The following is a 23851-nucleotide window of genomic DNA, read 5'->3' as shown; positions in this document are numbered from 1 at the left end:
GGGAAACATTATTTAGTGCAAGCTGCAAAAATTTGGTCTTCAATCAGAGATTAGCGGATCAACAGCAATTGTCAAATGAATTTTTAAGACTGATAGGGCAGAAAAAAAATTTTCACCTCCGATTCAGCAGCCTAAAAAATTACATGAACTTCAATGATCTTCTCATCCACAATGTCTCTAAAGATGTGTCCATGCAACCAGCAGCTCCGCAGACTCTTTTCAAACAAGTATCAATGCCTTCCACTACATTATCATCATCTACCTCTACCCCAGATACAAGTGCCCAATCATATAAAAGAAAGAGGGAATCAGTCAGTAGACCGCTTTTTTTCGATGCCAAAAAAGGTAATACATTAGTGAACAACTATCTTTGCCGTGTTTAAATTAATTTTTTATTTTTTATTAGGCATCCCTATTTTTCAACGTTTGCTCTGTTTTTAAAACAGTGATATGGAAGAAATTTCGGAAGCCAGTGGCCAAGATTTTGATGAAATTCCTATCAAGTTATTGAAAAGATCTTCTCCAACTGGTTAAGGAAAAGACACCTCTCCACCAAAAAAATATTGGGTGACCATCCGTCTTATATTATATTTTCCAGATTATAATTTTATTCTTGCATCATTCTATCATTCGTTTTTATGTTTTACTTTTTTTTCTCTTTCCCTGGATTGCTTTCTCAACAGTCAAGAAGGTTGATGCAAATGCTTCATGTTTTGCTGAAGAGAAACAAGACAGTTATTATGGATTTTAATAAATCCACAGACAATGTTTCTTTATATTTTTTTGCCAACTGAACAGTACAACATGGTCTAAATGCCTTAATATTTTTTGCATGTAAATAGCACAATGTTAATAATGTTTTTGGCATGTAAATAGCACAATGTTGCCAATATATTTTGAATGTAAATAGCACACAACCCTGTAATATTTTATGTGCAACTGTTGCAGGCAGTGCAAAGCTAGAAACCACTGAATTGAAATGTCTACCTGCAATATTTTTTGCATCTAAATAGTAGGATACCAGCAGCTATTAACCCAGAATCCATGTCCTATGTTGCAGTCCTCTTTTCTAAATAGATGACAATGAATTTTAAAAGTTTTTTTTCTTTACGCATTTTATGCGTTGAACAATTTTTCAAACATTTCTAGTTTAAACAGTATTAGTTTTCTCTCAAATCATTTTTACGTTGTTTGAACAAAACATTTGACACAATTTTAAAACTCGCAGTAACGCGCGGCTAATGTGTTCTAGTATATACAGAAAGAGAAAAGGGGCTACTGTTACTCGCAGCGGAACCATCGCCACGCCGCTGCAGCGTCAAATTTTGGACCTCCAACGGCATCGTTTTCTAAAACCCTCTCTACTCAAGGTAAGTTATTCTAGGTTTTAGTCGAAATTTTAGGGAATTGATTCGTTTTCGTGTTGCATGTTTAACATTCATCTGGGTGATGGTGGTTTGACGGTGTACGAACTGGAATTGCTGATGGTAGGCTTGAATTTGGCCAAATTTGGGTTAGAATCGTAAAACTCTAATCCTAATTTTGTCCTCCTTCGAATTTAAGAGCGAAACTTGATGTATGTATACTCTTTTTTTGTTGTGAATAATGCAAATTAAGTGTCTTTGGAGGTATTATGGGTATATTTTCCGAATTGGGGTTTTTAAAGTTTATCAAGAAATTTGATCTGGGATTCTGAATTTTTTTTACAACTCAGTAATTTGTGGAGTTATTCTTAGGTTTTATCAAGAAATTTGATCTAGGTTTCATATATTTGTGATTGACATTGTTTTTTTAGTATTTTTTTTCCGTCACTAACACAGCCATGGTTTTAATTTGCATCAAGTTTCAGCATTTTGTTCTAATTTTTGCAAGTTATTTGGTACAACTATTCATATTCTGAACACAAATGCTAAGAGTCTGAAGAGCAATGAAGTTGTTGTTGAAAATAGTAAGTCGATATTACTGAAACAGGCATAAGCACCTCTACTGTTGTCTCGAAGCTGGATGGCGAAGATGGACGGATTGTGTTCAAGGCTCAGGTTCATTATTTCCTTTTGATTTTACTGATCAAAGTTGTTATGTTATTCACTGCTGGACTTTTGTAATAATTATGTGTTCCTAATCCTAAAGTTGCCCCTATTTCTGTCTCATAGTTGTGATTTTGCTGGGAAAGGCTGAAGAAGTTAAGGAGACCGCAGTTCGTGTGGCTGCAGCGTGAAGGCATATATGATTCAGCAGAGTTTGAGTTGAAACTTGGATGATGAGTAGTAGCTGGGTAATTCAATAGCATAATAAGGATGTGTATATGAGAGACAGATTTATCACTTTGCTTCCTAATGCATGTTTTCTTACATGCCCTTTGATATAAATAATAAGGTTTTTTTGCAGCTCACATCTCTCTCTCTCTCTCTCTCTCTCTCTCAGCGCACACACTCACACAGAAACTACCACATTATTAGAAAAGCTGAAGAAACACTAGAATTTAGTGAGTCTGAATCGTTGAGGTTGACATTTAGGGTTCTGGGTCTGCTTCAAATTTCAATTTTTATCCCCATATTTTAGGGTCATGTACTGTTTGTGTTGTGCTAAAAGCATGATTGTTTATGTTGGAGTGGTTTAAGGTACCGTTTGGTACGTGGGACGGGACGGAACAGAATGGGACAAGACGTTTCATTCCACGTTTGGTGCACCTAAAACGGGTGGAACGAGCTGTTCCACGGGACGAGTTTTGGGTGAATTTTCATTCCACCTCACCCCCTGGAACGACTCGTTCCACATCCGTGGAACACAAAATTATAACCTCTCCGTCTCCTTCTTCTTCCTCCTTGTTTCCATCCGAGGGTATCTTTGCTCCCGCTCCGTTCCATTCCGTCCTGTCCCGTCCCGTCCCGTCCCGTCCCATTCCGTTCTGTCCCGTCCCGTCTGCATACTGTGAAGGTGAGCGTCTTTGGAGGTATTGTGGGTATATTGTCCGAATTGGGGTTTTTAAAGTTGAAATTTAATCTGGATTCTGAATTTTTTTTACAATTTAGTAATTTGTGGAGTTATTCTTAGTTTTTATCAAAAAATTTGATCTAGGTTTCATATATTTTGTGAAATTAGATACTTATTTGTGAAATTACACACACACACACACACACACACACACACACATATAGATTGCGTAAGGGCAGGGATCCCCATTTTTTCAAAAAAAATGGGGACACGCTCCCCACCGTTAGATTGGTTTTAATGAAATAGTGTGGTTGAAATTAAAACATAGGTCACTCAATCTCAACCACACAATTTCATTACAGTTAAATCCAACGGTGGGGAGCATGTCCCCATTTTTTTAGAAAAATGGGGATCCCTCCCCTTAAGCAATCTGTGTGTGTGTATATATATTGTTGTGGTAGTTAAGGTAATTTATGCGTTTGAAAAGCTCGAGAGTTGAATGTGACAAAGTAAGCAGATCAACATGCAAACCTGAAACCAAAAAGCTCAAACCCCGACAATTCGATAGTTAGCCCTGTTTTCAGATTTTGTTTGCTTCAATTAATTTTGTGTAAATTAGTTAATAACATATTAGAGCGAAACCCTATTGGTTATTCTGCTTCTTTTTTTTTTTTTTTTTTAATAGGTAATAACATGTATTTTCTCTTCTTTGCATTTAGCAGTAATCAACCTCAGTTATGCGACTCAAAATCTGGGGCAGCTTCTGGGCCTTATTCTCAGGAAGGTAACATTTTTATTTCTTTTCCTTATCATTTGATTGGGTTTTGGATTTATGATTTCAATTTGGTGCCATTAAGCTATCACCCTTGGACCCCAGAATTCAGGTAACCCCATGATTTTAATATTTCTTCTTCTGTTTTATGTAATTATTATTCTATGAATTGTATTTTTCGGTTAAATAGTGATTAATTAGTGACACACCCGACCCAGAAAGTCCGAATCGAGCTGTGTTGGCCGACACCTGGAAGGTGATGAAGCCATAAAATGTGATAGAGTGTAGAAAAATGTGAATAATTTGAACCTAAAAATTATTAATACCAGAGTGCGTTGCGAGCGGGAGCGAACCCATTTTACGCACGATGTCAGAGCATAAGTAAGGTACGGGAGTGTGGGTAAGAATCATACCCTCAGAAATATCCATCAATACTAAGATTCGCCACAGATTCTTGTCGATACAAACACAGCAGCTAAAACCTGGAGGGCACCAAACAGAGAGTGTGAGTAAGCAATAAAACCAAGCTTCCTAAAGTTATTACCTCTCTAACAGTAATGCCCCTAAATGTAAAACCCGTATCGTTTTCCATAAGACAATACAACATATATACATAATCCAAACCATACTCAGAAATGGCTAGAACCACAGTTTGCCATCAACTCCACCATGCAATAATAAGTAGGCCAAATGAACTTAATCAATACAAAATGATATATCAGTCGGAGTCATCTAATATGACATGTACAACTTATCCATATCTCATCAATCATGGCTAGCATATAAGTCGGAGTCACCTATAGTGACCTGTACGACTTATCCATATCTCATCAATCATGGCTAGCATATAAGTCGGAGTTACCTATAGTGACATGTACGACTTATTCATATCTCATCAATCATGGTTAGCCAATACCTCAATAAGTATACCTGCACACGAGTCGGAACCACCTAAAGTGGTATGTATGACAAGACTGGGTGTAAATAAATACGCTCAAGTGCTACGATCACGTGAAGGCTGTGCGAATAATCGCGGGTCACCTACGAGTCGGAACCACCTAAAGTGGTCTGTACGACAGGACTGTGCACCTACCTTGGATCCAAGGTGAGCGTAAGGTGCGGGAGGTGAACATCACGTGAAGGACTGTGCCCTGGCCACGGGCGGGAGCACTAACACCGGGATGCAGTTTTATGAGCTATATTATATCTCAACACAATCATACTCACTAACATCACTAACATCAACATGTACTCACCTGAGGCTTACCTGGGCGTCCGCGGCGTCATATAGCACTTCAAAGCATTCACAATAGTCAGGTCCAGGTAATATCCATATGAATATGCCATGATGCAATCTAAACCCAAACATTTCATGATATTCCCAAGATATATATAATACGGCGTAACATGTACAATCAATAACACCCTACTCCCAAACTATTTACTTTTGAGAGTAATCATTAGTGATAAGCCCAATTAGACCCTAGTTACATTAATTATCATACTTACCTTTCCTTACTTTAATTTCTTGATTCTTCACGCATTGATTTATGATCAACATTTAATCACCAAATCATAAAGCTAAATCTCACAATTCCCACCAATGTCCCTCACATTGCTCAATTCACTAAACAAGGCTATTGTCTCAATTATTTAATCTCATTTATTATATGGCTGCATCTAACGTCTTGTTAGACTGCCTACGTACCCTAAACAGGGATCAAGCCATTCGTAGTTCGAAATGATTAATTGTAGGTAACAAGCATAGATCACTATAGAAGTGCTTGTGGAACTATCAATTATATGCCTATGAAAGAAAAAGGCCCACTCACCTGGAGTCCACGCTATGATTATCTTGCACGCACATCGAGACATCACGATCTATCGTCGCCTGTGACCAATTATCAAATCACGTCTCAAAGTTTTTACCAATAGAATACATAATTTACATAAAACATATCCTCAAGGACCTTCAAGAATAATTTGAGACCCATTGACCAAAAATCAACCGTCGATCAAAGATCGACGGTAGGGTCTACAACCCTGTATAGCTCGATTTGGAAGATCCGCATATCAGATTTCCAATCTACAACTCCCAACGATCCACAATATGTTTCTAGAATAACATATTAAAATTTCATTACGATCCAACGGTTGGATCTCCGCCATTTACCCAAAACCAAGTGGATGTGAACATTTATTTTACTAACTTACAAATTCAATTTGGGAAGATCCGTACATCGGATTCCCGATCCATAAATTCCTATGATCTTTAAATACTACATATTATAATGTATCCAAGTTTGGTAACGATCCAACGGTCGGATCGTCGATTCACATTTTCATCAAGCAACGTATCGTAACGAATTTAGGTTCCAACGATCAACCTATGTCATTCAAATAACAAAACTGAATTCAAGACATTCGACATAGCCTAAAAATAGCATAGGCGGCCCACTGGCCACGCGCCGCCGCACTCACCGCCGCAGGTGGTGGTCGGCCGCCCCGACTCGCCGGAAAATCCAACTATTTCCAAAAATTCTCAAACTTCACAGAAATGAATATCTCAGTGAGTGGAGCAACTTTCATACCTTCCACGAAGTCCAAAAGTGGACGGAAGATGATCAATTTTGCCCACAAAGCCGGCGGGTGCCTAAAATTTCCCGACGTCGATTCGTCGTCTACGGTGGTACAACGGGGTCAAGGTTGGTTGGGTTTTGCTCCTGGGGTGATAGGCTACAAAGCCCAAGTGGTGGCATCGGCCATCGCTTTGCCGATTTGCCGGAAAATCGAAAAGGGTGGCCGGAGCACTATTGATTTTCGTCAACTTTCGTGGCCTTAAACCGCCACATCCATGGTTAATCAAGGTGGTTCTTGGGTGGGTTTTGTAGAGGGGAATGAGAGCTTCAAGATGGTTGTGGTGGCATCGAAAAACTCCACCGGAGTTGGCCGGAATCGGCCTTGAAAGATGGGTAGTCGGAGAGGTGTACGGACGGAACCCACGGGAGCTTTTCCCCCCTTTTTTTTCTTTCTTTCTTTCTCTTTTTTTTTTTTTTTTTTTTTTTTTTTTTGCATTTCTGATTTTTTGGCTTCACTCCACAAAGTGGGGATTTAATTTAATTAACACTAAACCTTGAATAACCAATTTCGAACGTCCGTAACTATACCGTATAATCCGAACTCGCAAACGACTTTCGCCTATATGTTCGTACCAACGAGTACTACGAGGATATGCTAAAAGAATAAGTCCCACATCTCTCAAGTCGATGGTCAACAGAAGTCAAAGTCCTTGCCTCTAGGGCAATTTCGTAAATTCACGCTTTTAAAATAAAATAAAAACGTAAAATTTAGAACGGGTTGTCACAATTAGAATGTATAGGGAAAAAACTCAAGCATTGCAGTGTTTGGAGTGAACACAATGGAACAATGGAATCAATTTTCCAAAGACCGGCTCCAACTTTGTTGATGAATTTCGTTCTCAATTTTAATCGGCTATCTACTTGAATCCATTTCTAAGCTTAATTAGTTAATGCAATTAGCGCTCTTTCATGTTGAAAGATGCTAAATACTTTGGATTTGAAATTTTGTGTTGAATATCAAGATAGAGACCTTTCTCTAGAACACTATCTGTCTATTTATGCATTTGTTTTCCAACTTTATGTTATTCCTTTTATTGTTCTGATCTTAGCAAGAGCATCCTATAACAAATCCAATTGTCATTTGTTCACATTAACTTCTATTTTTCCAATTTCTAATAGATAAACGAAAACAGCTACATATCATAAGAAAGGAGGAGGAACAAAGTGAAGGAACAAACCCATTAGATTCAGGAAATTCAATACTACTCATTGTTTCTTATTGTAGATAGGGTTGTATATAGATTTCCACATGTAAACAAGTAGTAAGACTTATCATATATATATTTAAAACATTTTATATAGTTTCAAAACCTGCACCATTGTGCGGGCACGCTTGCTAGTATAAACTAAAGAAAATGACAAGAGCACCAAATTATTCCATTACATGTGTAGCATATTGACTTAGAAATGAAAAAATTAACGTGATTAGAAAGATGGACACAACGAGATATACAACCAGTTACAGAGAATATTATCTCCTGCCAAAGACTCTCATTGATACTTTCTAGCATTTGTATATTAAAGTCAAATGCGAAAGAGTGCAGCAATCAAACGTTTAAGTTTCCTTTGAGCTGAGGGAACTGGATGACCACATATTAATTCGGATATTTTCTACTAGAGTGAAGTATCCGGCTGCTACTTTCTTTTTCTTTTTTTTGTTTTTTTTTGTGGAAACACGGCTTTCTTTTTCTTTTTTTTGTTTGTTTTTGTGGAAACACGACTTTCTTAGTCTCACACTTAGGAGAACAATTTGTCTTCCCACGCACCCGACTATTCAACAATATTGAAGGAACTCGAAAATGATTGGTTACTTGCAGGAAAAGGTACCAATGTTTATTTCAGTAAGGTGTTCAAATGACAGACAAACATTTAAATCACCGTGTAGAAAGTATATAGACGGACAATGGAAACCTTCAATATTCTGTGCTTTCCCATGAAGTTCATGAAAAATCCGTCAAAAGTTTCAACTAAGATATGCTTGCTTCTTTTCTACTCTTCTTTGCTGCTCATCGTCGCAGCAGTATTCTCCACAGCTGATGACGCCGTGAGTACATTTCAGTCCATTAGAGAAGGTGAGACTGTAGTTTCAACTGGCGGTACGTTTGAGTTAGGATTTTTCAGTCTTGATGCTTCTAATAGACGGTACGTGGGGATATGGTACAAGATATCTGTGACAACCATAGTATGGGTTGCCAACAGAGACACACCCCTCACTGATAAGTCCGGCATTCTGAAGGTCACTAACCCCGGAATTCTTGTCCTCAGCCACAACATGAGCACAGTTTGGTCCTCCAATACATCAAGAACCGCACAGAATCCAGTGGCACGTCTTTTGGATTCGGGTAATCTTGTCGTGGCAGATAGAAGTGATGATGACCCTGGGAACTTTCTGTGGCAAAGTTTTGATTACCCTGGCAATACATTCTTACCAGGTTCGAAGATTGGTAGGAACACAGTTACAGGCTTCAATTGGCATCTTAGATCGTGGAAAAGTCCTCAGGATCCTTCTCAAGGCAATTGTACAATTCAACTTGGTCCCAAAGGATATGCTGAAATATTTGGGAGGGAAGGTTCGGTCATTAAATTTCGGTATGGACCATGGAATGGACTCCGGTTGAGTGGAGCGCCTCAGTTAAATCCAAACGCTATATACACATACGATCTTGTTTCTGAACATGATGAAATGTACTTCAGTTACAAGCTTCACAACAACTCAATCCTTACGAGGGTGGTTATAACCTCAGATGGAGTGCACAGCTACACATGGATTGATAGAACCAAAGGTTGGGCTCCTTCCCTAGCAGCCCAAACTGATTACTGTGACAACTATGCAGTATGTGGTGTACATGGTGCATGTAACATGGAAAAGTCCCCGGTTTGCAGCTGTTTAAAAGGATTTACACCAAAGTTTCCGAAAGAATGGGATATGTTAGATTGGTATAATGGCTGTGTGAGAAAGACTCCTCTAAATTGCACCGGAGATGTGTTCCAAAAGTACTCGGGGGTGAAGTTGCCTAGCACAGAACAATCCTGGCTTAGCAGAAGTATGAACCTCAAGGAATGTGAGATGGTGTGCATGAAGACCTGCTCCTGCACGGCTTATACAAATTTAGATGTTCGGAATGGAGGAAGCGGGTGCTTGCTGTGGTACGGCGATCTAATTGATATAAGATACTTTGCTGAGAACGGGCAAGATATTTATATAAGAATGGCTGCATCGGAACTAGGTATGCAAAAAACACCTGTTGGTGAATATGCATTTATTTATTCATGACCAAATGCTTGAAACAAAGTCAAGACATAATGAAGTGAAACGTTGTATTGTTTCCAACAGTTTAAACCTTGAATTTTGACACAATTAGCAATATCTTCTTTTAGAATTGTCTCACAAACTAGCAAGTATTAGTTGGATGATAGGCATTATACAGTTTTTATTTATTTATTTATTACTCTCCGACTCATAGATTTTCTGTTTTCAAAAATGTCATTCATAGATCATGAAGACGATACAAAGATCAATGCTAAATACTTTGAATCCAATGCAAAGAAAATGAGAATCATAATAAGCACTACTGTATTGTCTACCGGACTGCTGATTTTAGGCCTTGCCCTGCTATTTTATGTTTGGAAGAAGCAGCACCAAAAAGGTGGTAAGTTGGCTGTACTATTCTGCCCCTCTACAGTTCAGTTGTATAGGGAATTTTTTTTTTTCACCCCTTGTTACTGCGTCCTTGCAGGAAAATTGGGACGTAGCCAAAAGGAGGATATGGAATTACCGTTATTTGACTTGATGACTGTAGTTTCTGCAACCAGTAACTTTTCAATTGAAAACAAACTTGGTGAAGGCGGTTTCAGATCTGTATTTAAGGTAAAACCAGGTAGTCCTTAACTGTTTCCATGTTGCATAGATATGTAGTTCTGGTCATAATATGGAATGATGGATATAAGTAGTGTGCAAACTACAGAATATGAATCTTGGCCATAACATAAGCTGATGGATTTTAGGGTACGATGAAAGACGGACAAGAAATAGCAATGAAAAGGTTTTCAAAAAGTTCTAGACAAGGACTTAACGAGTTCAAGAATGAAGTTAAACTTATTGCCAAACTTCAGCATAGGAATCTAGTGAAGCTTCTTGGATGTTGCATTCAAGAAGACGAGATGATACTGATCTATGAGTTCATGCCTAACAAGAGCTTAGACTTCTTTATTTTTGGTTTGACCGCTCAAAAACCTTAAACTTTGGTTCCATCAATTCGCTTATGCTGGCATGATGTATTTTTTGACAATTATGAACTACGATATTTTGCAGATCAAAGAAAAAGGATGTTGTTAGACTGGCCGAAGCGCTTTGAAATTATTAATGGGATAGCTCGAGGGCTCCTCTATCTTCATCAAGATTCTAGATTGAGAGTTATTCATAGAGATCTCAAAGCAAGTAACATTTTATTAGGCAGTGAATTTAACCCGAAAATCTCAGACTTCGGCCTGGCTAGAAGCTTTGGAGGAAATGAAACGAAAGCAGAAACGAAGAAAGTGGTTGGAACATAGTAAGTATCCTAAAACACAATTGTATGATTGCTTTTTAAGAATTTTCGAAAACACTAATAGAAAGTCTAGATTCTTTGCGTATAAAAACGTTTTTTGACACATTAGTTTGCAGCGGTTACATGTCCCCAGAATATGCAATTGATGGTTTCTTCTCAATAAAGTCCGACATCTACAGCTTTGGTGTTCTGGTATTAGAGATAGTGAGTGGGAGCAGAAATAGAGAATTCTCTCATCCAGACCACAAACTCAACCTTCTTGGACATGTGAGTGTGACAACATCAAATATCAAGTTAAAATTTCTTATCGCTCGATTCCACTACTTCTACTAAGTAGACTAGTTTTCGTGTTTTAGGCATGGATGCTACACATAGAAGGCAGGCCTCTCGAACTACTTGATACATCGGTAAAGGACTCCGCTCTGCTTGAAGTTGTAAGAACAATTCATATGGGTCTTTTGTGCGTGCAACAAAATCCAGAAGACAGGCCGAGTATGTCAGCTGCAGTTCTAATGTTGAGTGGTGAAGGTGCATTGGCTCAACCTCTAAAACCTGGTTTTTACAATGAAAGGGATTTGACTGACCTTGAAGCTGGTCGTTCTTCTAAAGCATTCTCAGCTAATGAAGTCACTACTTCAATACTTGAGGCTAGATAAAATATTGGAAATGATTTCCGCACACCTATCTCTCATTATTGTATCTTTTGATTTTCCTACAACTTCTTCAAGGCAAGAAATAAATTATGTGGCGTAACTTATATTTCATGTTGGTGCATATATATTCTTAGAATTGAACACAAATATGAGAGATTCCAAGCCTCTTATTTATGTTTTCTTTGGATTTGAGGTGTAGTTCGTAACTTTATATAATTCATGTAAAAAATGGATCCGATTCCACATAAAAATCTAACATGTGGTTCGTGTAGCATTGTTATTTATATTTACTCGATTTTTTGTACTTCTATTTATTCAGTACGATTGGTGGTTGTGATCTTTTAGACATGAAGTTTACACATGGAAGGCAACTCCATTGAACTGCTCGATACATCAATAGGAGACTTCAGTAATCCACATGCTGTTTTGCGGTCGATCCATGTCTCTTTTATGTGTGCAGCGAAATATTGTCAATTTGATAATATTTCATTACCTGATGTTGAGTGGTAAAAGTGCATTGCCTCAACGTCAAAAACCTGGTTTTTATAGTGAAAGGGATCTAGAGGACCTCAAAGTTGATCCTTGTGCAAACGAGGCTAGGGCATTTTCAGCTAATGAAGTCACTTTTACAGTACTCGAGTTTGAAGTATGAATTAGAGAGATTAAATGGTTATCGTTGTACCAACAACATGAAAGCAACTGAGGCAATTGACAGCAAAGGAAACAAGGTTGCAAAAAAAACCACCACAATCAGCAGCCAAGAACAACCCAAAGCAGAACAAAAAACAAACAGGAAACAGAGAGACTCTAAGAGAGAAAAAATTGGACAAAGAAATTCAGCAGGGAACGGTAGACACAATGGCATATAACTGCTCCTATTTCACAAACGTACTCCCAATCTTCACTGCTATTCCACTCTTGAGATTCATTCCTTTTTCTCTTTGGGTCCTCTGTTACAAATCGAATCAACAAAATAAAAGAATCTATAACGTGATTTTCAACCTAACTATAAACAAATGAGCTTCATAACAGCTCCATCAGTATCATTTCAACCCAACTCAAAACAAACTGATTGTATGTCATAAGTTTATAAACACGCAGAAAATATGTCAACTCTCATCACTAATCAAAAGCTTACAAATGTCAGGTACGAGCATACACAAAATAAGGAACCTGAACAGAGCACCTCAAAAGGAAACCTAAAAAGGAACCTGAACAGAGTTCGGGAGTACTACATTAGGTAATGAAATATAGAAAAACTAATGAAAATGGTTTGAAAACTCTGAGTTTTAACAATAAGGACAAAATAAAGGGTAAAGTGAATAATACCAGGATTGATTTTTTAGTGTAAAAATGTGGTTTTTCGTTAAAGTAAACAATACATGGATCTTTTCGTTAAAGTTCCCATGGAATATTATCAAATTGATAAACTGGCAGAGCACATCATATTAACAAAGAATTTTGGTAAATAACTCAATAGAAACAAACATAGAGGAAGATAATTAACGGCAAATAAAATAAAATCAACTTTAAAAGAAAATAAGAAACAGCCAAGTTGGGACCTTTACTTATGGACCAAAACAGGATTTACGTGTAATTACAAAGCTGTATTCACAATATAATTAAGTGAAGAAGAGTGCAAATATTAGGCTACATTGACTACCTAACAAAGCTGTTTAAGTTTAACCTCTGCTTCTATTCCTAACGTTTTGAACTGAGGATTAATCAAGCTGTTCCGTGTCTAAAATCGTCAGAGCATTGTTAGGGGCAGCCGTGCCCATTAGAACCTGAAAAATTCCCAAAGGTAAAATCTCAAAACTTAATGCCAAGGCCCATTACGAAACATAGAGGAACCATAACCATAACAAATACATTGAAATACACAAATATGCAGCAAATCCCTAACACCACTGCAAGCAATTAAGAAAAAAATTTCCTTTAAATCAACCACCACATTCAACTTAACAATTGTTTCCATAGAAGAAGTAAAATTGGATTAAAGATACCTGATTTGGTTGTAATTGGATTGCTGCATCCAAACAAAGAGCTTCAATCAAAATTCTGTGCACTCGGACTCTAATCTTCTTGTTCTGCTGAAAAGATTCCAAATAGTGGATCACAAATATGTCGAATAGATATGGGGTGTTAAGTTATTTATCCTATGAAGGTAAGGTGGCCTCCTATTTAAAGGGTTCCATGTGTAAGATTAAGAAGTGAATTAAAAGTTATTCTAAGAAGAAAGTGATTTCTCCTTCCTAAACAAGCATTTGGTTTGGTTGTGTTGAGGAATCCACGATTAACAACGTCGAGCGAATCCGTTGCTCTGGTTGAGTGATTCTCAAGTTACTACCCCTGTCTCTTCAAGACCCTTGATCTTTTCTACGTCAAGTGAAATTAGAGCAGGTTTTCCGCCGCGGGTTTAAAGGAAAAAAAGTAAATTCGTCTTGTTGCTTCTACACTTCTTCACATTTCAGTTCTCTCTGTCCGAGTCACCTAAAAGGTTACATATTTCATTGGAAAGGTCTTTGAGTACACTTTCCAACAGAAAAGACAGTGCCTCAATCAAAGTTTTATGGAGGAATTTGCTAGCAAAATAGTAAGGGGTGTACATTTTGTGCAAAATCTGCAAGGGCGATTTATTTTTTAACGAAGAGATATACCAGCACCTTGTTCCAATGAATAATAATCAGGTATATGACAGTCACTCTAGTATTAACTATTTGATATAGAAAAAAAAGTTACTGCATTGCAGAAACAAGCAGTGAATTGAGAATCACCATTGCAGTGGCTCCTGGGCCAGAACTGTCGGCTCCACCGCCAAATTCTCAATGGGAGCAGGAGCAGCCGCATGCGTAGCAAAATATTTGACAAAAGGCAAGAACTGCTACCGCCATGTACGCAGCACACCAAATTCCCGCCGCCACCAACAATTTCGGGACATCGGAGTAGGCCATAAAAATCATCAATGGCACCTAAAACCATAAAAATGACACAAATAATACATCAAAAAACAAAACTTTAACGAAATCAGAGGCGGATATCATAAATTCATACATCAAACTGCGTAGAATCGATTGGCGCTTCTTGTTAGGATTTTATGGGATGCTTGTACCGAGAAAAATCGGAATCGTTGAAGAATCAACAAAAAAGGTATCAATAGAGTTGGTAATTGAGAGACTGAGAGAGGTTTCAAGGGTTTTACTAGTGGCAATTTTGAAATCGGGTAATATGGTTGAGAAAAGAGCGGGCTTTGGATTCGGAGCCTCCCAGATTACGAAATGTTTTTAATTTTTATTATTATTTTTTTTTTAACAAATGATACGGTGGGGTTGAGTTAAGCCTCACAATGCCTCAACAATAATATAGTTTAAATTTATCTTTGGCGAAAATTAAATAAGATCTGACGCTTACAAATGAAGAGAAATACCACTAAACCGTAGTATTAGATTATAAGATTCCACAATGTTAAAAATGTGGCTTTCAACTGTAGGCCCATATACTTGGAGCCTAGTTTTGAAACCCTGCATTTTTTAATATTGGTCCAACTTTTATTTATTTATTTTTTTCAAATTTATTATTTTATATTCCCTAGGCTATGTTCATGTACTTAGACATTCCACGAAAAATTGAGTTTGATTCTAATTCTATAGGAACCAAAATTATACAATGGGCAAAAAAATTTAAGTTCTATTAGTATGATTCTAATTTGGCTTTAACATCCTACAAATTGTTAAATAAACCCTACATATTTAATACATCTCAAATTTACTTTTTCAATTAAAAATTATCTTAATATACCCCCACATACTTCCACATAATACCCTCACACCCCACATTCTTAATATACACCTTACATTTTCTACATGCACCTCATATTTTCTATACACCTCACATTTCTTAACATACCCTGACCCGTAATATCCACTAAGACTCCTAATCGAGCTGTGCTGGCCGACACCTGGAAGGTGACGAAGCCATAAAGTATAGTGATGTGGAAAATGGAATAAATTTAAACCTAAAAGTGCCCAAAGACAAGAGTGCGCTGTGAGCGGGAATGAACCCATTTCACACACGACATCAGAGCATAAGTAAAGTACAGTAGTGTGGGTAAGGATCATACCCTCAGAGGTAGCCACCTATACTGAGATTTGCCAAGAATCATCGTCGAAATGAATTTTCAGCAGCTAAAACCTGGAGGGGCGAAAAACAGAAAACGTGAGTGGGTAAAAACAAAACTTTTTGAAACCATTTCTCTTTCCAAAAATAATAACCCCTCATCGTAAAACCCGTATAATTTACAAGAAAATAATAATACATACGTATAAAGAAATCAAGCTTGAGAGCAATGAAAACCAAAGTATGTGCCATGTCAAGTATCTCAATAAAAAATATGTAAGCAAGGTGCTGTGAATCAATATAAAATGATATGTCAGCCAGAGTCACCTAACGTGACCTATACGGCTAAACCTATAGCTCATCAAATATGCCTGCACACGAGTTGGAACCACCTATTATGGTCTGTAAGACAGGGCTGGGTGTAAACAAGTACGGTCAAGTGCTACGATCACGTGAAGGCTGTGCGAATAATCGCGAGTCACCTACGAGTTGGAACCACCTAATGTGGTCTGTACGACAGGGTTGTGCACCAAACTTGGATCCAATGTGAGTGTGCGGTGCGAGAGGTGAACAACACTTGAATGACTGTACCCTGGCCACGGGTGAGAGCACTAACACTGGGGTGCAGGATAATGAGCTATACATGTCTCTATGTATAACCATAACCAATGCAACCACCAACATCATACAATACTCACCTGAAACTTACCTGGCCTCCGCAGCGTCATACAATAGTATGCATATACATACCAGTGCATATAATAAAATGAAATGCAAGCATGACATGGCATTTAAAAATATACGCTTATTTAAAATAGTTTCTGGGAAAATGTAAAACATATATACGTATATATAGAAAACCAAATGCCCACTCACCTGGAGTCCGCGCTACAACTCCCTAGCACAAACATCAAGACGTCATGAACAATCGGCGCCTAGAACAATTATTAAACCACATCTCAGAATCCTCATCAATAGAACACGTAACTTACATAAAACAAATCCCCAAGGACGTTCTAGAATGATTTGAGACCCATTGACCAAAAGTCAACCGTCGGTCAATGGTCGACGGTAGGGTCCACAACCCTACGTAACTCAATCCGGAAGATCCGCTCCTCAGATTTATGATCCATAACATCTAAATATCCACATTATGCTTCTAGAATAACATACTAAAATTTCATTACGATCCAACGGTTGGATCTCCGCCAATTGCAAATTCAAGTGGCGGTCAACGTTTTATTTTATGAATTTACAAGTCTAATTCGGAAAGATCCATACGTCGGATTCGCGATCCGTAAGTTCCTATGGTACTCAAATATTATGTATTATAACATATTAAAGTTTGGTGATGATCCAATGGTCGGATACTCGATTACTATTCTAATCAAGTGGCGGACCTTAATGGAACTTCACCGGATTCTACAAATTTTGCAGCTATCCTGGGCAATCTTTAGAACTCCATATCTCACTTGTTTCTCAACCAAATTCGATCACAATATACCAAATTGAAGCTAGAGAAGTATAGAAATTTTTTTTGCCTGCTTGGAGTCCAAATGGTCGCCGGAGATGGCCAGAAAATGGCCTGAAATACGGCTGTCCGCGGGAAAACAGGGAAATTCGTCAAAATTTCTGGGCAACCTTTCAACGTCCATAACTTTGTCAATGCTCAACGAAATCAAGTGATTCAAAAACGAAAATCATAGTTCTCGAGAAGAAGAGATTGATATCTTGTAAAATGGATATCTCACCGTGATTTGACCGGAAAATGACTCGAAATTGGCGGAGGTCGCTGGAAACTGGGCAAACTTTAAATCGTTATAACTTTCTCATTTCTTCACCAAATTAAACGATCCAAACATGAAAATTTATCTAATCAATGAGAGGAATCGATTTATACCTGTTTAGAGTTCAAAATATGGCTGGAAATTATCTGAATCATGCCTAGAAGTAATGGCCCAAAACTTTGTTCTTCGAACTCGTGTTTCGGGTTCAATTTCAATGAAACAAAACTCAAAACTGGGTTTATGGTGGTGAAGACATGCAGATAATGGTGGTTTTGATGTTCAACAAGCCGAAAGATTTGGTGATGATGATGGTTTGTTTCACGGGAGAAAGGAAGACCCCAGAGAGAGAGAGTTAAGAGAGTTGAGAGAACAGCTACGGAAGAAAGAAGAAAAAGAAAGTGAGTGTTCCAGAAAAGTGGGGGTGGCCCCACGTGGCACTCATCCAACGGTCCGACAAAATACCACATGTTCTATTAATTATCAATTTACCAAAATATCCTTGACGTTTAAAGGTTCGTAGAATTTTCATTATCACTCCAAATTACATTTTGTTTGCATCCACGCGTTCATAGCGATGAGTACTACGAGAATACACCAAGAAAACAAGTCTTACATGACACGACACGACAGTCAATAAGAGTCAACACTTTGCCTCGAAGGGCATTTTTGTAAATTTACATTTAAAAATTATAAAAATCATAATTTTTGGGGACAGGTCGTTACATTTCTCAAATCTTATAAAGCTTTTAATTTGGACAAAAAATGCCGATTGGAATTTTGACAAAATATGTCGCTTGGGATTTAAAGCATATGTGAGTTGTTTTCAATTCCACCTTTAAAACCCATGTTGTCTGGTTTTAATATTTGGTGGTAATTTTAGTGTTTAATTCTTCATGTAATCTCTATGATCCCTAAAAGATGAATACGAATATATAAACTTTTGAAAAACGCATCAAAGGCAAGATTAAATAATTATCGATGTCGTCAAAATCACTAAAACAATAAAAAATATGAAGTCTTACCTCATGTGAAGCTTCCGAAACATCGATTTCGTGTGTCATTCGTCAAAAATAATTTTTCTCAATCAACATGTTTGTAGTTTCATTGGTTAGGGTTTTGTTCAACAAAGGAGGGTCGGAGGGGTTTTGATAGTTGAAGAAAATAAATAATACATTAAAAGTGATTTGGGGTGTACATAGTTTTTTGTTTTTTTTAACCTAATAAGGTCAAAATTGTGACAGCCAGTTCCGAAAATTTTAAAACGTACGCGTGAAAAGATAATTTTGCCCCTAGTGTGAATTTTCGTTGTGTTGTTTGTTTTTGAGCTTGGTGTGGCTGGTTTTGCACCACACTTTCCCCCACACATTTCCTTCACCCTTTCCATGTTCCTGCACCTGTCCCGTGCCCTTTCCCTTACCCATTTCACTTCCATTTGTACGGACATACTCCAAAACCCTTGAAATCTTCACAGATCGAAGGAACAAAGTACATATCCATGCTCGTGAGGTCCGTAGAAGTTCAACCATACCCATTTCAGGTAAGGATACCTTCGTTTTCACGTCGAACTCGGGATACCTGATTTTTGTCACTGTTCATGTACATGTAAATTCTTATGTTTTTGGGAATTTCAAGCTTGTAGGAAGCTTGGTGAGGTCCTTAGGAGGTTTGGGGTGTGTTAAAAATTGCCATTACATAGTAGGGTAAATAAGTCATTTAATATTAAATTTTAATGTGGGGTGCATTCAACATTTTGTGGGATGCTAATATAAAAAGCCTTCTAATTTTTTAATTTAATATATTAAACTCGTTGAGCTTAATCCATGTACAATAAGGGTGCGTTTACTAATCCGTAATCAGATTGAGGGGAATTGAATTTAGGAGGAATTGAATTGAGAGGGAATTGGAATGAGCTGGAATCAGAATTAGATTCCTGTTGAAGTTGTTTACCAAAAGTCTGGAATCGGAGTAGAAATGACATTGATCTATATAAACTGTTTACTAATTCATATGAATCGGAATAAAATCTAATATAATTACTAAAGTACCCTTGCTTAACTAATCTATTTTATTTTCTAATTATTTTTAGTAAAACTTTTACTCTTTCATTTTTTTTATTTTTTAGAGAGATTTTTTTTTCAGCACAAATTTAATATGAAATAATTTTTTTTATTTGCTTCCACATATTTGAGAAGATTCTTAATCACCCTAATTTGTATCCTCTTCTCTCTCTTCCCCTCTCCCAAGTCTTTATCAACAGCTGCAGGATACCCACCACTACCACCGTCTCTCCTCCCCCATCCTCTTCTCTCTCACCTTCCACCGCCTCAACTCACCCCCCTCACCCACAAGACTCTCCTCATCGCCAACCACGTTCTGCTCCTCTTACTATGCGAAGTAGATCAGTACAACCTGCAAGGGCTGCAAACAATATCCCCTGGTACGTTCTCCCCCTCCCCCCATCCCAATATCACTTTGAAGCTTGAGGGTATTACCGGTACAAAACTTGGATTCCTGATTAACATAATTTCCAAAAATCCAAATCCCTCCTCTCACCCAAGAATCCCACTCCAGCCTTTTCAGGAATTGAATTCTTAATTTTACGCGAGTCCCACTAGTTTTTTGATTCCTGAAGTTTTGGTAAACACTTGAATGAATGGGGATGTGTGCAATTCTGTTCCTATCATTTCATTCCCCTTTGGTAAACATGCCAGGTAATCAATTTTTGTAGTGAGACAAAAGAGAATAACCTATAGTAGAGTATAAATTAAATGGGTCCCATAATTATTAGATTCCATGCCAAAGCCACCCACGTCGCTACATTGTTGTAGCTTGCCCCACCATGAGAAATTTTTTATTGTGACGGGAATACTGGTGGTATACAACGTGTTTTTATGTAAGTGGTGAGAGATTTTACTTTTTAGTTATTAACTTTTTAACAAACATATCACACTATTTATATAGTGACACGTGGTATACTACCTTATGTGCTGATTGTACTAAAAAATCTCTCCTCCACCACGAGCCCAAAAAGGTTGAAAGATAGTTTTCAAGGGCAAAGCCCCCGTAAAGCCCAACCCAACGGGAGAAAACTACGACAGAAGATCTACACACTAACTACTGCGAGCACCCAGGAAAGCCGCTGTTGGAAACGCCTCATGTCCAACTCCCTTCATAGTTTAGAAGCAACAAAATTCGTCCATTTTCGTTACGAACAAAAATGGCCAGACTCAACCAAACTAAAGAGGAGATTAGACATCATAAACTGCAGAAAAAGAGGAGAGGGGGAGGGAAGAGACGTGTGAGGATGGAGGGCTACCGGAAATGTGAGAAAGGAGTGCAGAAACAGAGGGGATAAAGGGGTAGGAGGAGAACATAAGGGAGAAAGAGGGTAGGCTAGGAGGGAGGGAGAAGGGCTGCCATCAGCCCTAAGCCGAAGCATAGTTCGGCTGTAGTTCGTGTGACAAACAAACGTATACATCATGTTCTTGTAAGTTGTACGACAAGAATTATACAAATTCTTCAGAGTTTCATACTCATCTCTCAACAAACACTTACTTTTCTAAGTACTTATCTTCCTCATGTGCTGGGAATCCTTACTGTTATATCGAGATTGTGGGTAAGTTGGCTCAAGTATGATAGCAGTGGATGTGACAAACGGCTAAATAGTGGTTGTATTGCAGCGGCCTCCGGTGATAGAGAGATATGGAATCCGCTGGATATCATCGGTGTGGTGACAGTGACAATGAGCTGAGATCATCGGTGAACCCAAGCAGTAGAAATAGGGATGACAAACAAGGGAGAAGCACAAGGTCTCATATCCATTGGAATGAAAGACAATAAAAATAGATGAAATCAATTGCCATTGCACCCTTCAAATCGCGCAAACATTTCATCAATGACAACAAAACCATTACGAATCCAGTAAAAAGTAAACTAACTTGCTTCACCAATACTCGGAGCTCATTTTCATTATAACTCTCGTTATTCACAATTGGTTTTGCAGTATATTGTGACAAATTTGTACATTCTCACACAAACACAGTTCCTGCAGCTGTAACGTCTCAAGTAAATCAACATTTGAAGGCCTAGCCGCCATCCTATGGATCCAAGTCCCTAACTGTCATGTCTGACATTCTCCACATTGTAGGTAGTTATCAAATTTGAACCAAAAACGAACTGTACACTGCAGAAGTGAACACGTCAAAGTTAATCATCTGTGATAACACCTCCAAATCCATACTATTTTCTCACAGCACAAAATGACTTCAAAAGCAAAACAAGAAAAATCAACTTTCCTAATCAGACTCTTTCGGCAACAAAAGAATCACTGTTTGACCAGTATACATTGCTAACATTAAGAAATAGAACAATCAATGATTCTTCAAAGATTTCTAGAAACTCCGGAGAGCAGACATCTATCACCGTATATAAGAATGAATACAAGTATACAGCTTTCCCCTGAACCTGCACAGTATTTTCTCTGTTTTGAAAAATAAAAGCAATAACTAAAGGTGGCTGGATGACAAATACAAAATGGTTGAGGTACATCTTTTGTTGCTTACTAACCGTTCGACCTATTTAACTCCTATACCGCTTGTTCATTTTCTGCAGTACTTATCCATCATCTACTGTCAAAGGCCCGAAACGAAGAAAACTTAAAATTTCTGGCTTCATATAAGTCTAATGCCTCACAGGACTGCCTGGTATCAATACAAAATTATCCTGACATGAATGTTAAAGCACTACGGATGGGGGCTATATGAACTCATAGACGGCCTAGTATCAAGGTTAATGCAGTCGCATCATACTAGACACACGCATTAGGCTTAGAAGTCTAATGCCTCAAAGGACTGCCTGATATCGAAACAAAATTATCCCGACCTTGACAGTTCACTCACTCAGTCCTTCACTGATACAAATCATAGGGATTGCAAACTGATAAGCCTTCAGCAAGACACAACGACAGCATAATGTAGTTCAAATAAAGCTCCCCACATCCTCTTGTTTCCGTCAGTCAGTCACGACTAAAAGTCCCCTGCTTTCCAACTCCCACACCTCACATCTGACCCCAGAATCTCCTACACACATTCATCTAACAACCTGAAACTGAAATCACACTATCGTCAACCAAATCATAATGAAAGGTCAAAACACTTATCCGACTAAACTAACACAGAGAATCCCGTGGCATGGAAAACCTATCGAATTAGATCGAAAAGAATACGGACATGAGATTCTTAGCAGCTTAAGGGCTCTCCGGCAACAATTACCAGACTGAAAAACCAGATTTTGGGCAAATATTAACTATTTGATATAGAAAACAAAAAATACTGCACTGTAGAAACAAGCAGTGAATTGAGAATCACCATTGCAGTGGCTCCTGGGCCAGAAATCTCAGTTCCGCCGCTAAATTCTCAAACTGAGCAGCCGCAGACGTAGCAAAAGATTTGACAAAAGGCAAGAACTGCTACCGCCATGTACGCAGCACACCAAATTCCTGCCGCCACCAACAATTTCAGGACATCGGAATAGGCCATAAAAATCACCAATGGCACCTAAAAACATAAAAAATCAAATAAAGTTAACACAAATAATACATCAAAAAACAAAACTTTAACGAAATCAGAGGCGGATAAATTCATACATCAAATTGCGTATAATCGATTGGCGCTTCTTGTTGGGATTGTATGGGATGCTTGTACCGAGAAAAATAGGAATCGTTGAAGAATCAACAGATAAGGGGATCGTTAGAGTTGGTACTGGAGAGACTGAGAGAGGTTTCAAGGGTTTTTGTTAGTGGCAATTGTGAAGGGCAATATGGTTGAGAAAACAGCGGGCTTTGGATTCGGAGCCTCTGAGATTCTGCAATATTATTATTATTTTTTTTTAATAAACGATACCATAGGCTTAGCTAATCTTCACAATGAGCTAATAATAGTATATTTTAAATTTACCTTCAACGAGAATCAAATAATACCGTACACTTACTAATAAAAAGAAATAGTACTAATTGCGAGATTTAGCAATGTTAAAAACGTGGCTCTCAACTGTGAGTCCATATACTTGGAGACTTGTTTTGAAACCCTGCATTTTTTAATATTGGTCCAACTTTAATTTAGGTTTTTTTTATTTTTTCAAATTTATTATTTTATTTTCATTTGGCTATTTTCTTGGGAAGAGGATCCTTTCTGGATTTATTTTGTAGAGGTTTTAAGGATCTCCACATCTTAGTCGTTCCTTATACATTGTGTGGTTAATTTTCATAAGGTACTATTTGTGTTTAATTTTAAATAAAAAAAAGTGAAATGATTTCTGACCGCACGATACACGATGAATGACTAAGACATGAGGATCCGTAGGATTCCCACAATTTGAATCCGAATGGGATCCAAATCCATTTTCA

General features: G+C 37.8%; 1 protein-coding gene and 2 long non-coding RNA genes across 3 annotated transcripts; 2 read left to right on the top strand and 1 right to left on the bottom strand.

The window, feature by feature from the left end:
- The first annotated feature begins 1391 nt into the window (after positions 1-1391).
- On the top strand, positions 1392-2616 carry LOC137721804 (uncharacterized). Its single transcript, XR_011066724.1, has 3 exons — positions 1392-1513; positions 1972-2039; positions 2154-2616. It is a non-coding gene; the product is annotated as an uncharacterized lncRNA (long non-coding RNA).
- Positions 2617-3357: 741 nt separating this feature from the next.
- Positions 3358-11863, top strand: LOC137725657 (G-type lectin S-receptor-like serine/threonine-protein kinase At4g27290). The gene is made up of 9 exons (XM_068464427.1): positions 3358-3501; positions 3657-3718; positions 7465-9572; positions 9840-9995; positions 10083-10213; positions 10351-10561; positions 10658-10895; positions 11009-11159; positions 11249-11863. The coding sequence occupies exons 3-9, from the start codon at positions 8249-8251 to the stop codon at positions 11546-11548; spliced, it is 2511 nt and encodes an 836-aa protein (XP_068320528.1). The 5' UTR covers positions 3358-3501; positions 3657-3718; positions 7465-8248; the 3' UTR covers positions 11549-11863.
- Positions 11864-21323: 9460 nt separating this feature from the next.
- Positions 21324-23305, bottom strand: LOC137723720 (uncharacterized). The gene is made up of 3 exons (XR_011066955.1): positions 23093-23305; positions 22815-23003; positions 21324-21631 (listed from the first exon to the last, which is right to left on the bottom strand). It is a non-coding gene; the product is annotated as an uncharacterized lncRNA (long non-coding RNA).
- Positions 23306-23851: the final 546 nt, after the last annotated feature.

Source organism: Pyrus communis, chromosome 2, assembly GCF_963583255.1.
Source record: "Pyrus communis chromosome 2, drPyrComm1.1, whole genome shotgun sequence".
Classification (NCBI taxonomy): domain Eukaryota; kingdom Viridiplantae; phylum Streptophyta; class Magnoliopsida; order Rosales; family Rosaceae; genus Pyrus; species Pyrus communis.
The sequence above is the reverse complement of the archived record's forward strand: the minus strand, read 5'-3'. Positions and strand labels throughout refer to the sequence as shown.

Excerpts from the sequence above, each read along its gene's own strand:
- LOC137725657 (XM_068464427.1), top strand. The coding sequence starts at position 8,249 with ATGGAAACCTTCAATATTCTGTGCTTTCCCATGAAGTTCATGAAAAAT. Across the intron at positions 10,214-10,350 it reads GTTTCAGATCTGTATTTAAG|GGTACGATGAAAGACGGACA; the intron begins GTAAAACCAGGT and ends GATGGATTTTAG. Across the intron at positions 10,896-11,008 it reads AAGAAAGTGGTTGGAACATA|CGGTTACATGTCCCCAGAAT; the intron begins GTAAGTATCCTA and ends ATTAGTTTGCAG.